This window comes from Heterodontus francisci, chromosome 36 (genome assembly GCF_036365525.1).
Source record: "Heterodontus francisci isolate sHetFra1 chromosome 36, sHetFra1.hap1, whole genome shotgun sequence".
NCBI classification, from domain to species: domain Eukaryota; kingdom Metazoa; phylum Chordata; class Chondrichthyes; order Heterodontiformes; family Heterodontidae; genus Heterodontus; species Heterodontus francisci.
The window spans coordinates 11,688,563-11,705,435 of NC_090406.1; the positions used below are offsets into that span (position 1 = coordinate 11,688,563).

At 39.7% G+C, this 16,873-nt stretch overlaps 1 protein-coding gene across 3 annotated transcripts in view; it reads right to left on the reverse strand.

The window, feature by feature from the left end:
• LOC137351589 (ephrin-A5-like) overlaps window positions 1-16,873 on the reverse strand; it is a 347,596-nt gene that overhangs the window by 17,815 nt on the left and 312,908 nt on the right. For 2 of the 3 annotated variants that reach the window (XM_068016173.1, XM_068016172.1), the window contains exons 3-4: window positions 7,234-7,299; window positions 5,634-5,705 (exon numbers count right to left, since the gene is read on the reverse strand). In XM_068016173.1, coding sequence (XP_067872274.1) covers window positions 5,634-5,705; window positions 7,234-7,299 — 138 coding nt within the window. The remainder of the gene's footprint in view (window positions 1-5,633; window positions 5,706-7,233; window positions 7,300-16,873) is intronic. The other variant, XM_068016174.1, reaches the window with a different exon arrangement.

A 16,873-nucleotide genomic window follows, 5' to 3' on the forward strand; every position in this document is an offset into this window, starting at 1 on the left:
GAATTCCAGTCAGGGATGTTAAAATATAAACCACATAGCATCTTCCACTCCCCATAGCAACGTTGGATGAAAGCTATGGGTACAAAGGGGTTCCCTTTGGCTCAGTGTTACGAAGGTGGGAGCAATGTCACGTAATGCATTCTTGTCACTTGCATCTAATTATAAAACACTCGCCCATATTTGGGCAGGTGTGTTAAACGCCTATTGTTACGTCGGCTGGAAGTAGCAGGAGTGAGTGGACAGCAGGTGTAAACATCTCCCGAAGAATTTCCCAACATGCTACTCTCAAGTTATCCCCAGGAATTGGCGTAATTTGAACAGAAAATCTCAGCTATAGTCTTAGCCATCCACTAATGACTGTAGTGTGCAATTGAATAGTCTCCAGTACGGCTGGAGGGTGGTTGAGCTGATTAAAGAATCAGTCTTTTGGCTCCTACTTTAATAAGCTCTCTGCTCCCCTCTTCCAGTGAGGCACCCACTCAATCATTCACCTTCATCTCATTATCCAGTAAAAGTTAAATGTTATTAAAATGTCACTGGTTATTGATAACTCTCTGCAAGCATTTAACTAGTGAGCAAATTAGTGTCAGCTTCCTCAGTTCATAAGGCGTCATCAAGCAAGATTTCTAGAGCACTTTTCAATGTATAATGAGAGATTAGGTTCATGAAGTTTAACAATTACAGTAAGGTACATGTTAAAAATATTTATAATATGAAAAATGATTTTATACCAAACTTCTGGATTTAAAATAAGTCCCAAAGCTGTTTCAGGTTTTTATTTAGAACCCCAATTTTCTTGGTGACTCTTGTCTTTTTTGTGAGGTCAGAGGTCATTGTGAGCTTGGATGCAAGGACTTATGGGAGGCAACATCCTTGCCAGTCTCCAACTCTTGAGTCCGAGAATGGACGATTCCGAGTGTCAAGGAATTGTGGATTATGAAGTCGTAACAAATTTGCCATCTTTTGATTCAATTTAATTTTCATGTCGAGCTTCACGTTAACACAGTGAGAGCCAATTGAACTCGGTCATCAAATTAAGAGAGGCTTCTTGCATAAAACCGATTGGATTTCTCAGGGTTATAAAACTGGAGTACAAATGAAGGAAATGCCCATGTTTTAAAAAGTGTATTTTTAAAAATTATGTGCGGTCATGAATCTCCCTGTGGCGTTGCTCATTAGCCTAGGGTTATGATGTTTTCTTGGCTGCTAAAGTAGAACTGCCTTTAAGATGGGCTTGTCTCTTTAAGACCTCTGCTCAAGTGATTCTGGTGAGGAAGGGGTTCTCAGTCAGGGTACAGTACTTGCTTGTAAACTTGTGAAGCCAATTAAACCTCATTTGTAATTGCACCTACTTGTAAATTTCTGGCCCCAAGTGAAAGCCGAGCTGTAAAGGTCAGGGAAAAACCAGAGATAATCCTGCACAAAAAAAAACTGCCCAAAAGCCACCCGGAATGACTTTGCCCTTCAGTTACTCTCTCGCTATGGGGAAGCAAGCAGGGCCTTAGTGACTGCCTCATGAGCACCATTGTCAAGATCGGTAACTCAAATCTTAGGAAATCTGGGTTTTCTTTCTCTTTTTATGCTTTTGACACAAAGTATGAAAGTCTGAGTTATGGCAGACACAGATGCACATTTGATGCACTTCTACTGAAAAGGTCAAGCTGGTGAAATTGAATGCAGAGGGATGTGTGAAATGCAACGTGGCAGGAAGAAAGAAGAGAGGCAATATAAATGGGCCGTTCAATTTTAAAGGAATTGCAGCAAGGGAATGTTCTTCCCCTCTAGTGTCCCAGGGTGCTGAATTAAAGCTCACATTCCTTTCTGCTATTTTAATAAGTTTGTATCCAGCAGAATGCCAGAAATTAACAACAAAAAACATTGGAACTACACAGCAGGGGAGTGGGACTAGCTAAACTGTTCTTGCAGAGAGCCGACAGGGGCTCGATGGGCCGCATGGCCTCTTTCTGTGTTGGAACCATTCTATGATGCTAGGCCAGTCAGCATCTGAGAAGAGAAGAATGTAGGAGCAGAACCGCATACTGAAAGATAAAAGAGCACTGGAAAATGTCTTTTGCCTTACAGACCCTGACTGACCTGCTGTGCATTTACTTTTTTCACTTCAGATTCCAGGAATTCAGAATTTCTTCAGCCCAGATCATTCATTGTGTACAGTTACACCTTTTTTTTTTACAGGGCTATTAGACAGGGCTGTTAATGTTAATCTCTTACCAGCTGCAGAGTATCTGAGGCATTTATGAGCTTGAAAAAGAAAATCTCAACACTTTTACTGATACACATCAGAGCCTGTCTATTATGGTGCTGGCACATGACAGTGTGTTACTGCGTTGTTATACAGAGAGGGTTAGTCCTTCAGTTAAAGATGCATAAATAATCGAAAATAAAATTGTCTACTGTTAACAACTTGCATTTATATAGCACCTTTAATGCAGTAAAACCTCCCAAGGCACTTCACAGGAGTGTTATCAAACTGAGGTTGACATGGAGGCTATTCTCCTTTCTTAAAAGGGGAGGTGTCCAAACTGCAGCATACTCAGCCCCAAGTCCCAACTATTCAGCCCACAGAGGCCTCACAACTCAGCTTCTACCTGCACTAATATTACCCCCTGTTTCAAACACACAGGCCTGGAGTTGTGGAAAGGCCTGGTCTCCATACTGCTCACTCACTGGTGGGTCAGAAACTGGGCTGGGCTGAAGGCCAACACTGACGGCAAAGCAGTCCTCAGCTCAAAAAACAGGAGGCCCGGCACCATTTTAACACCCCTCTAGTTGTGAACACCAAGTCCCATTCGTCTGACAAGCTTCCAATATATGCAAATTCATGCAAAAGCATTAATTGACACTTTATACATGGCCTGCGGGGCTTCATGACCTGTGAACTAAGTGGTCCTCGAAGGAAAAGTGGCCTGACCAACTCTCGCATTTTTGTGTCTCTCTTGAAAACCTCAACTGAAGAGATTGGTTCTGCTAAGTCAAGTGCTCTACAGTGAAATAAAAGGCACTGCAGCGGGCAGCATCACTGCATCTACGAAAACCGTGGGCATGCAATGTGGGAGCTTCGCACCTCTAATGTGCCTAACTAATGTAGAATGTGGGAGTAGGGCGTAATCTGTAGGGGGCAGCTCCGTCTGATGATCAATGTGCAGACAGTAGTTTGGTCTTTCAATACTGTGCTCGATGCTCTGAAACTATTCCTTTCCAAACCAATTTTCTCCTTCCCTTCACCCTTCCCCCCCCACCACACCATTCTTCCAGAAGGTGCTGACTCTTACTGGGTGACTGAATAGCAATTAGCAGCAGGAGCCTCGACACTCCCTGGGCCGACTGTAGCACCTCTCCAGCAGCTTGGAGCTGAGATCAGCGGGCTAAGCTTACACCGGGGATTGAGGCCAGCATTCTCTGATCGGCACAGCTCAGTATCACACCATAAGGCTGTTTAGCCACAAAACCACCCAGGCAGCAGCCATAAAAAGTTTGCAGAGGGAGAACATGAACCGAGTTTAGAATTAAAGCCCGTGTAATATTATTGCTTAACGCAGTCGCATTAAATTCCTTTGGTCCAGTACTTTAACAGACCCGTGTAAGTTCAGCGACTAATGTTTCCATTCGACAGGAAGTGAAGAACTTGGTGCAAAGATGCTAAGCATTTGTCTGCTAATGTTGCACAATGATAGGCTTAAACCCCACTCTATTGTCTGCTAAAGGCAGTGGGCTGGACTTTACCAAGCTCATGACGTTGGACTCTGTGGTGGGGCTCCGGAATATGGGACTGGCAATGGCCCGCCACAGAGGCCGATGCCGTGAGTTGCCCGGCCCGATCCTCCTGGCAGTGGCGAGGCTCCGTGGCAGCCCTCCTGCCGCCGGGCGAGGGGAACAGCATTTCAATATTTAAATGAATAAAATGAATAAATTTAGATAAACTTTCATGAAATCTTCCGGGCTCACCATGATCTTTGGCGCAGCGGCCGGCACTCCCGTGCTTTCAATTCCCCGTCCGGGGAAAGCCGGCGTGACACTGACGGGGAGCGGGGAGGAGTTAAGATTTTCATTGCGGAGCGAGGGGGACGGGGTCAAATAAACAAAGCGGGTCGATGGTATGGTGGGAAGGGATGAACTTTAAACTTTGTGCATTTTGTGGGGGGTGGGGGGATGATCAGATTTAAAAGTTAAGTGTCTTGGTGGGGGAAAGGGCAAAGAGTTAATGTTATTGTTATTGGGGGGTGGAAAAGGGACATTAGAAATTTATTGGATAAATTTTGGTGGGATACTGCTTTAAAATTCAAATTGACTGGCGGGACTGGCTGCCCTTCAAAAATGGCAGCAGCGTCTGCAGGCAGACTGCGTCGGCTATTTAAATGAGCAGCCGCACGGATTTGGCTTCAATATATGTTGGAAGCAACTCCTGCCCTGAAACAGTGGGGGAGATAAGCATCCCCACATCACCCCTGAGCAGTGAATGCAAGAAATTCGGACATGGGGGGAATGCACACCCCTTGGAGCCCAGCTAATGTTCTGTCCATTAATGCAATGGGTGGAAAAATCTACCTGGTTCCCCTATGCGGCTGCACTCCTCACCACCCTCACACTGCCCCATAGAGTCTCATCAATGGTTAGAAGTCCCTTCGTCCCCCATACAGTCTCATCAATGGTTGGAAGGTCTGCACATCCCCCCATACCACCTGATTGAGAGTTAGTTTAGAACACCCTCATTCCACCATAGAGCCTGATCAAGGATTAGAAGGTCCTCACACCCCTCCATAAAGTCTCAGCAAGGGTTAGAGGGTCCTCACACTCCCCCACCCCCACCACAGCTTGACTGACGATTAAAGGGCTCTCACAGTCCCAAAGGATGTTGCCATGGCCTTGAATTTACGCTCTGCAATTATTAACATTTGGTTTGCAGTTTCTCTGCTTGTTATCCTGACCTGTTTATTGTAAAACGTTATCACCTCCATTCAAATAAGTAACAACAAGAACAGCGCACACCTAATATTCAGCTAATTTCAAGGCCAAGGTTGTTTTTTTCTTGCTTGATTTAGAATATTTAGTTGCACAAGACAGATGTTATGTCAATGGGTCTGATGTTGGCTGATACATAAAAAAATCAGAAATAAATTCTGAAATAAAACAACAATGAATTTGATATTTTAAAAAATGTGGCATCTTGAAATTTTACGAACAGCCAAACCTCATAACAATCGCAGAATACAATGGATACGCTTGGCAGACCAGCCTTATTGTATTCTACTATTAGAAATGGTTGGTTTGAGAAACAGCAAAAGATACCAAAATTCTTGCAAGTACAACCAGGATTATTACTATTTTCTCTAAGCCTTAAAGGAGATTTAGGAGCTAATGTCCCCTTGATGCTTAAATGTATTCCCGATCAAATAGTTTTGCCTCCTTTCCTTCCCCTCCCAGCACCCCCATTTTGTTTGCCATTTTATAATTTATATCCCACTATATATACACCACTTCTGAACTTTAAGCATGGGTATTACACAAACACTTAAGGTGTGCAATAACTCTGGGTGTAACATGCCAAGAAATGGATCAGAGTAAGATACAGCAAAAAGAGAGATGACAGAAAGGTGAGGCACTGTGATATTACTGACCTGAAGCTTCAACTGAACTGTTGTTTACATCGAAATCACCTTCATTCACCCCTACTGCTTCCATACAACTGTCTACGACAGAAATAGAAACAGTAGCTATGTGTCAGTGTGAGGGTGATTTTCAAAGCGTAGGGTTAGTGAGCAACAGAAAGGGATCCTGTTTCAAAGGCCCCCTTTTTGAAGAAAACTAGAGCCTTCAAAAGAAAGTTAGACATTAAGGGACAAATATTAAATGTTGCCAGTGGAATGGTAGAATTAATTATTGTCTACAGGAGCCTTTTTTAAAAATAAAGTTAGCAATTTTGCTTTGGCTTAGTGTTGAAGTCCTAAACCCAAGAAACTTGGCCGTAAGCTCTACACTGGGGCCGAAACAATACTGCTTTGCCCCGAACTGTGTCTTAAACTATACACCTTTCCCTGTAACTGAACCTTAAGCTAAATCCTCCCTGGAACTGGATCCTAAACTATATCCCTCCTCGAGAACTAGATCTTTATACTGTAGCCCTGCCCCGCAGGTTGGTCTTAAACTCTAGCCCTGCCCCTGGAACTGGGTCTTAAGCCATACCCATCCTGCTGGCACCAGGTTTTTCCTTTGGTAATACTGTTACAATACTGTTTAATCCTTGAATTTAACCTTAATGCAATATACAAAAACTTCTGGCCTTCATTTTGAGTTTAATGCTCTCCCTTCCCCAGCCCACAGCAGATGTGTTCAAGTTACGACCTACCTTCAGTTCAGCATCTATTGTCCAGGGTCTAGTCCTAACAACCATCCAATTAGGTCTTCATAATGATCGTTTCTTGACTGAGTCTCTTCAACCAACTCTTTGGCTTTTCTCAAACATCTCTACTGGGGGCTTATAAAATCCTCCTCAACTATCAATTGGTTTTCACGACCAAGCTTTGCCTAAAATAGCCTCTAACCTTTCCCTTGATGACACGCCCAGGGTCCATTAAGACTTCCCAAACCATAGATAATTTAACTAAGCTTTCATTATTTTAATTTGTTAGTTTTAGGCTTAACAGGACCCAGAATAAAAATTTGGAAGTGAAAATTGTTTTCTGACTCAATGCAGTCAAATTGACTCAGTTTAGGTCAGTTCAGTTTTCCGATCGGAATTAGGCTCATTCCTACGTGGTTATGCCATTCTCCAACCTATCTTTTTGGAAACTGATATAACACCTCAAGTTAAAGCTGCATTACTGGTCCCCAATAACAAGGTTCAGAGATTTACTTACCTCAGTTAACTGCTCAAAGCAGGCAATCAAATCAAATCATTTTGATGAGGCATCTTGTGTCCATCCCACTCTTTACCCATCCAAAGAACCATTTTAAAACAGAAGCGTTAAGGGCAATAAGAATGTCCTTGGCACATTGACCAATGCAGCTTTAAAATCAAGGTATATCAGCAAAGATGAAATAAAGTGGAAGAAAATGGCAGCAGAACAGTGAGGGAAGAAGAAGTTAGAACCCAGCAATTATTTTTTAGTGTTACAATATTGTTTCAACTTATTGATTTAGTAACATCAAGCATGCAGTCTTAAAGGAGCAATGTCAACCACAGATTTTAGGAAACACACTCAAGCACGCGTGACTTACTTGTTGGTCGGACATATACTTTTAACTTTAAGCAGGGCTTCCCAACAATATTAGGGTGAGGTGATGCTAGAAAAAACACAATGAGACACTGTTAGTGCTTCTCATATCTGTGTCAGGTAAAAAAGCTTCCTGACATTTGCATTGAATTTAGATTGACACTTCAGTGTAGTACTGAAGAATATGCTGCATTGTTGGTGATAAAGCATGGTTCGTCCATCTGCTCTGGTGGACATTATAAACCCCATAGTACTATTCATTATAGACCCTATAGCTCAATTCATTATGGACACCATAGCACAATTCATTATAGACCCTATAGCACTATTCATTATAGATCATATAGCACTATTCATTATAGACCTCATAGCTCAATTCATTATAGACCCCATAGCACTATTCATTATAGACCCTATAGCACTATTCATTATAGATCATATAGCACTATTCATTATAGACCTCATAGCTCAATTCATTATAGACCCCATAGCACTATTCATTATAGACCCTATAGCACTATTCATTATAGACCCTATAGCACTATTCATTATAGATCATATAGCACTATTCATTATAGACCTCATAGCTCAATTCATTATAGACCCCATAGCACTATTCATTATAGACCCTATAGCACTATTCATTATAGATCATATAGCACTATTCATTATAGACCCCATAGCACTATTCATTATAGACCCTATAGCACTATTCATTATAGACCTCATAGCTCAATTCATTATAGACCCCATAGCACTATTCATTATAGACCCTATAGCACTATTCATTATAGATCATATAGCACTATTCATTATAGACCCCATAGCACTATTCATTATAGACCCTATAGCACTATTCAGTATAGACCTCATAGCACTATTCATTATAGATCATATAGCACTATTCATTATAGACCCCATAGCACTATTCATTATAGATCATATAGCACTATTCATTATAGACCCCATAGCACTATTCATTATAGACCCTATAGCACTATTCATTATAGACCTCATAGCTCAATTCATTATGGTAGCACTATTCAGTATAGACCTCATAGCACAATTCATTATAGACCCTATAGCACTATTCATTATAGATCATATAGCACTATTCATTATAGACCTCATAGCTCAATTCATTATAGACCCCATAGCACTATTCATTATAGACCTCACAGCACTATTCATTATAGACCCTATAGCACTATTCATTATAGATCATATAGCACTATTCATTATAGACCTCATAGCTCAATTCATTATAGACCCCATAGCACTATTCATTATAGACCCCATAGCACTATTCATTATAGATCATATAGCACTATTCATTATAGACCTCATAGCTCAATTCATTATAGACCCCATAGCACTATTCATTATAGACCCCATAGCACTATTCATTATAGATCATATAGCACTATTCAGTATAGACCTCATAGCACTATTCATTATAGACCCTATAGCACTATTCATTATAGATCATATAGCACTATTCATTATAGACCTCATAGCTCAATTCATTATAGACCCCATAGCACTATTCATTATAGACCCCATAGCACTATTCATTATGGACCCCATAGCACTATTCATTATAGATCATATAGCACTATTCATTATAGACCTCATAGCTCAATTCATTATAGACCCCATAGCACTATTCATTATAGACCTCACAGCACTATTCACTATAGACCCCATAGCTCAATTCATTATGGACACCATAGCACAATTCATTATAGACCCCATAGCAGTATTCATTATAGATCATATAGCACAATTCATTATAGACCTCATAGCTCAATTCATTATGGACACCATAGCACAATTCATTATAGACCCTATAGCACTATTCATTATAGATCATATAGCACTATTCATTATAGACCTCATAGCTCAATTCATTATAGACCCCATAGCACTATTCATTATAGACCCCATAGCACTATTCATTATAGACCCCATAGCACTATTCATTATAGACCCCATAGCACTATTCATTATAGACCTCATAGCTCAATTCATTATAGACCCCATAGCACTATTCATTATGGACACCATAGCACAATTCATTATAGACCCCATAGCACTATTCATTATAGACCCCATAGCACTATTCATTATAGACCCCATAGCACTATTCATTATAGATCATATAGCACTATTCATTATAGACCCCATAGCTCAATTCATTATAGACCCCATAGCACTATTCATTATAGTCCCTATAGCACTATTCATTATAGACCCCATAGCACTATTCATTATAGACCCCATAGCACAATTCATTATAGATCATATAGCACTATTCATTATAGACCTCATAGCTCAATTCATTATAGACCCCATAGCACTATTCATTATAGACCCCATAGCACTATTCATTATAGACCCCATAGCACAATTCATTATAGATCATATAGCACTATTCATTATAGACCTCATAGCTCAATTCATTATAGACCCCATAGCACTATTCATTATAGATCTCATAGCTCAATTCATTATAGACCCCATAGCTCAATTCATTATAGACCCCATAGCACTATTCATTATAGTCCCTATAGCACTATTCATTATAGACCCCATAGCACTATTCATTATAGACCCCATAGCACAATTCATTATAGACCCCATAGCACTATTCATTATAGACCCCATAGCACAATTCATTATAGACCCCATAGCACTATTCATTATAGACCTCAGCACTATTCATTATAGACCCCATAGCTCAATTCATTATAGACCCTATAGCACTATTCATTATAGACCCTATAGCACTATTCATTATAGACCCCATAGCACTATTCATTATAGACCCCATAGCTCAATTCATTATAGACCTCAGCACTATTCATTATAGACCCCATAGCTCAATTCATTATAGACCCCATAGCACAATTCATTATAGACCCCATAGCTCAATTCATTATAGACCCTATAGCACTATTCATTATAGACCTCATAGCTCAATTCATTATAGACCCCATAGCACAATTCATTATAGACCCCATAGCTCAATTCATTATAGACCTCAGCACTATTCATTATAGACCCCATAGCTCAATTCATTATAGACCCTATAGCACTATTCATTATAGACCCTATAGCACTATTCATTATAGACCCCATAGCACAATTCATTATAGATCATATAGCACTATTCATTATAGACCTCATAGCTCAATTCATTATAGACCCCATAGCACTATTCATTATAGACCTCATAGCTCAATTCATTATAGACCCCATAGCACTATTCATTATAGACCCCATAGCACTATTCATTATAGACCTCATAGCTCAATTCATTATAGACCCCATAGCACTATTCATTATAGTCCCTATAGCACTATTCATTATAGACCCCATAGCACTATTCATTATAGACCCCATAGCACTATTCATTATAGATCATATAGCACTATTCATTATAGACCTCATAGCTCAATTCATTATAGACCCCATAGCACTATTCATTATAGACCTCATAGCTCAATTCATTATAGACCCCATAGCACTATTCATTATAGACCCCATAGCACTATTCATTATAGACCCCATAGCACTATTCATTATAGACCTCATAGCTCAATTCATTATAGACCCCATAGCACTATTCATTATAGACCCCATAGCACAATTCATTATAGACCCCATAGCTCAATTCATTATAGACCCCATAGCTCAATTCATTATAGACCCCATAGCTCAATTCATTATAGACCTCACAGCACTATTCATTATAGACCCCATAGCACTATTCATTATAGACCCCATAGCACAATTCATTATAGACCCCATAGCTCAATTCATTATAGACCTCAGCACTATTCATTATAGACCCCATAGCTCAATTCATTATAGACCCTATAGCACTATTCATTATAGACCCTATAGCACTATTCATTATAGACCCCATAGCTCAATTCATTATAGACCCTATAGCACTATTCATTATAGTCCCTATAGCACTATTCATTATAGACCCCATAGCTCAATTCATTATAGACCCTATAGCACTATTCATTATAGACCTCAGCACTATTCATTATAGACCCCATAGCACTATTCATTATAGACCCTATAGCACTATTCATTATAGACCTCAGCACTATTCATTATAGACCCCATAGCACTATTCATTATAGACCATATAGCACTATTCATTATAGACCCCATAGCTCAATTCATTATAGACCCTATAGCACTATTCATTATAGACCCTATAGCTCAATTCATTATAGACCCTATAGCACTATTCATTATAGTCCCTATAGCACTATTCATTATAGACCATATAGCACTATTCATTATAGACCCCATAGCTCAATTCATTATAGACCCTATAGCACTATTCATTATAGACCCTATAGCTCAATTCATTATAGACCCTATAGCACTATTCATTATAGACCCCATAGCACTATTCATTATAGACCTCAGCACTATTCATTATAGACCCCATAGCACTATTCATTATAGACCCCATAGCTCAATTCATTATAGACCCTATAGCACTATTCATTATAGACCCCATAGCACTATTCATTATAGACCCTATAGCACTATTCATTATAGACCTCAGCACTATTCATTATAGACCCCATAGCACTATTCATTATAGTCCCTATAGCACTATTCATTATAGACCCTATAGCACTATTCATTATAGACCCTATAGCACTATTCATTATAGACCCCATAGCACTATTCATTATAGACCCTATAGCTCAATTCATTATAGACCCCATAGCACTATTCATTATAGAGTTATACAGCACAGAAACAGGCCCTTCGGCCCATCGTGTCCATGCCAGCCATCAAGCACCTAACTATTCTAACCCCATTTTCCAGCACTTGGCCCGTAGCCTTGTATGTTATTTATAAATGTTAAAGTCTTGCTTTTGATGATCACATCCTAAGCTACATTTATTGTGCCCAATACTGATTGACATAATCAGCTACTCAGTGTCTTTACACATTATTTTCATCTTTTGAAAATGGCGGTGATTAAACTCCTCTTTAAAACATCCAATATGACCAATCCTTTCTCTCCGGCTCATGACCTATCTGTATCATCCTGTTTCTCTCTGAAGCCCTGGAGCACATTGCAATCTCATATTTGCTCATTTCAGGCTCGATGGGCTGAATAGCCTACTCCTGTTCCCATGTTCCCGCACCATTTGTTCAGGAACCTACAGTTTGTGTTCTTTCCACCACCAACACCAAGATGACAAAGTCATCAATAGATCCCATAGCACTATTTATTATAGACCCCATAGCACTATTCATTATAGACCTCAGCACTATTCATTATAGACCCCATAGCTCAATTCATTATAGACCCTATAGCACTATTCATTATCGACCCCATAGCACTATTCATTATAGATCATATAGCACTATTCATTATAGACCTCAGCACTATTCATTATAGACCCCATAGCTCAATTCATTATAGACCCTATAGCTCAATTCATTATAGACCCCATAGCACTATTCATTATAGATCATATAGCTCAATTCATTATAGACCCTATAGCTCAATTCATTATAGACCCTATAGCACTATTCATTATCGACCCCATAGCACTATTCATTATAGATCATATAGCACTATTCATTATAGACCTCAGCACTATTCATTATAGACCCCATAGCTCAATTCATTATAGACCCTATAGCTCAATTCATTATAGACCTCAGCACTATTCATTATCGACCCCATAGCTCAATTCATTATAGACCCTATAGCTCAATTCATTATAGACCCCATAGCACTATTCATTATAGACCCCATAGCACTATTCATTATAGATCATATAGCACTATTCATAATAGTTCCCATAGCTCTATTCATTATAGACGCCATAGCACTATTCATTATAGATTTTATAGCACGATTCATTACAGACCCCATTGCACTGTTCATGAAAGACCCTAATGCACTATTCATTATAGACCCCATAGCACTATTCATTATAGACCATATAGCACTATTCATTATAGACCCCATAGCTCAATTCATTATAGACCCTATAGCACTATTCATTATAGACCCCATAGCACTATTCATTATAGACCCTATAGCACTATTCATTATAGACCCCATAGCACTATTTATTATGGATACCATAGCACTATTCAATATAGACCCCATAGCAATACTCACTATAGATGTTATAGCACGATTCATTATAGACTCTAGATCATTATTCATTATAGATCCCATAGCACTATTCATTATAGACCCCATAGCTCTATTCATAATAGTTCCCATAGCTCTATTCATTATAGACGCCATAGCACTATTCATTATAGATTTTATAGCACGATTCATTACAGACCCCATTGCACTGTTCATGAAAGACCCTAATGCACTATTCATTATAGACCCCATAGCACTATTCAGTATAGACCCATAGCTCTATTCATTATAGACTCCATAGCACCATTCATTATAGGTCCCATAGCTCAATTAATTATAGACCCCATATCACTAATTATAGTCCCCAAAGTTCTATTCATTATAGATTCCATAGCACTATTCATTCTAGACCCCACAGCACTATTCATTCTAGACCCCACAGCACTATTAATTATAGACTCCATAGCACTATTCATTAGAGACCCCACTGCACAATTAATTATAGACCCCATACATAGCGCTATTCATTATAGATCCCATAGCACTACTGAATGAAGAGTAGAGAGTTTTCCTGGTGTCCTGGCCAATACTCTACATACCAACAAAAACAGATTAATTGGCCATTTCTGCACAGGGCTCCTTGTGGAATTGTGCTGTTCAGAAAATAGCTGCCTACAGAACAACAGTCACTTTACTTCACAGTTCATCCATTGTTTCTGAAGTGGCTTAAGGTGTTTCAGAGAATCTCAATAAAGAGTTACATGCAACTAAGTCCTTTGAAAAGGAAGGTCAATTCATTGAAGTTCATGCCTTTCCCAATGTGGCATCTGCTTTTATTCTGAAGAACCACAATGCTTTTGTGTCTACCACCTCGCTTGATAAATCATTCTAAACATTTCTTAGTCTTTGAGTAAGGAAGCTTTTGCTCGTATCTATTTGAAATTTACTTTACACTAATTTCCATTTATGTCCTCGGGTCCTATTTTCTTGTCTTACTTTGAAGTAATAATCTGGGTTTACCTTACTTATACCATTTAATATTTTATATAATTTGATGAGACATTCAACAGAACATCTCTTTTCAGAATAATTGCTTTAATAATAGAACCATTGAAATACTAGCTACGAAAGACTGGAGACGTAAGTGTAATTGGTTATATTTATTAAATATTTAACGTTCTAAATTACCCATTTTATAATTCCACTGGAATAGTTTCAAATAAAGAAACATTCTTCAATTTTCTCCTCTCCTGAAGGTCAAGCTTCAGATCCAGGATGCAGGCAGCTCTAACTCCTCAGAGCATTTCCGAGTGTCAATTCTTCAAGAGACAGAGAGTGTTGGCCCGCTGTGAGGGGCATCACAGTCTGATCCTTACTTGATCATTCATAAACACTTTCCAGTAAGGATTACTGGATACTGATGAGGAATAGAAGCTCTGAATAACTCATTGCCCTCACCAGTTTGTGGGATTTAAAGCTGATTTTTCTGCATTTAACTAATTCAGCAGTGGGTTTGGCAAGGGTGGGTGGAGGGGGGGTGGTGGAGGCGGGGGGAGAGTGGAGAGTCAGCACTGAATAGCAATTAGCAACAAGAGCCATGACCACTTCTGCCCATTATAGTTGGAAGTCTAAAATTCACCCACCATCATTCAATACCTCACTCACTCGGCACTTCTGGGTACTGCCTGTGTGGAGTTTGCAAGTTCTCCCTGTGTCTGCGTGGGTTTCCTCCAGGTGCTTCGGTTTCCTCCCACATGCCAAAAGACTTGCAGGTTGATAGGTAAATTGGCCATTATAAATTGCCCGTGGTATAGGTAGGTGGTAGGGAAATATAGGGACAGGTGGGGATGTGGTAGGAATATGGGATTAGTGTAGGATTAGTATAAATGGGTGGTTGATGGTCGGCACAGACTCGGTGGGCCGAAGGGCCTGTTTCAGTGCTGTACCTCTTAACTAAACTAAACTAAACTTCATCAGGACAGTTTTCTCCTCGACATCCTCACGATATTACCCTTGTGAATTCCACTTATGGGCACAAGATCTGAACGGCCAATGTTAACTTCTTGCTTGACTTTCACTGGTATTAGAAAGATTGTTCACCGGAACTCCAAATTTTCCTGGTGTATCCCTTGCCAATCCTACCCTGACAGTTCAAACAGCAACCTGCATTTATATAGCACCTTTAACATAGTAGAACATCCCAAGGCGCTTCACAGAGTGTTATCAAACAAAATTTGACACCAAGTCACATAAGAAGATATTAGAACTAATGAAAGAGATGGGTTTGAGTAGGATCCTAAAGATGGATAGAGGTACAGAGTTTTAGGGAGGGATATCTAGAGTTTATCTGTGAATGCTCTCAGTAAAGGTGGCAATGGGCAGTACAATCCTTCCTTCTGGACACAGTGTGGACAGTGTTGATGGTTTAAGAGAAGAAAAACTGGTTGTATTTTTGGACACCGATTTTAAGTGACAACAGGAGCCCGCATATAGGTCATGTAACAGTGACCTTGGAACCACTGAGATGAAACTTGACGTGTTGCATTCACAGTACCACAGTGTCATCATATATGGCTGAAAAGGGGTTAAAGCATTTTGAAATTCTAAAAGAAGTTTGCCCAGATGTCAATCTCTGGCTAAACCGTGTGCACTGGACCTCGACAGGGAAAAAAAAGGAAAAGGAACAAAGAATGGCCAGGGTGCGCTCACCCAGTGAGACGAGATGAATTTAGTTTTTGTCCTTCTTGCTCCTTTGTAGTCAGCTGGGATGTCTGTAAAACCAGGTCTGATAGACACACTCTTTGTCCAGAGATAAGAGTGTTGCTCTGTCTAGCTCTGGGATATGGCAATACAATGTAGCTAGATGGAAATTCAGGTTCATCTTACTGAATGAGGTCGAATGTCTTAAAGGTACATGGCTTTCAGAGGATGTTCAATGTGGGTAACACAATGGACAGATCACATCCGGACTTGTTTCGCTGTCACTCGCAGGAGCTCTTCTGCTCCCAGCGCAATATATCCATGAAGCTCACTTTGTTTCCTCTTTTGACCGGACTGGACAACCAGAGGGTCAAAGATCATTAGCCTTTCAAAGAGATGATGTTAATCTAAACTGAGACAGTTCAAATTCATTTGACTCCTGATTACATGGGGACACCCAATAGTTTTATATTTAGGAGCGAGTTGCATTAGTTCGGTCATTGCTCATCTCCATGACGTGAAATATAAGTCTTTAAAATAAAGCAGGTTAAGGTCTCCTTTAAAATAGCAGGACAAGGTATTTCTGAAGAATTAGGTAAGCATTTGTATTCTCATCTTTGAAGGATCTGATTTCAAGGCAATTGTACTTTCAAGATGCAGTAACAGTTAGTCAAACATTCAGCCCTAGTACACAGACTGCTGAGAGGTGACAGTGACACTATGGAATTCAGATTTTATCTGACTTAAGAAAATTACAATTTCGATCACATTGCATTCTAGGATG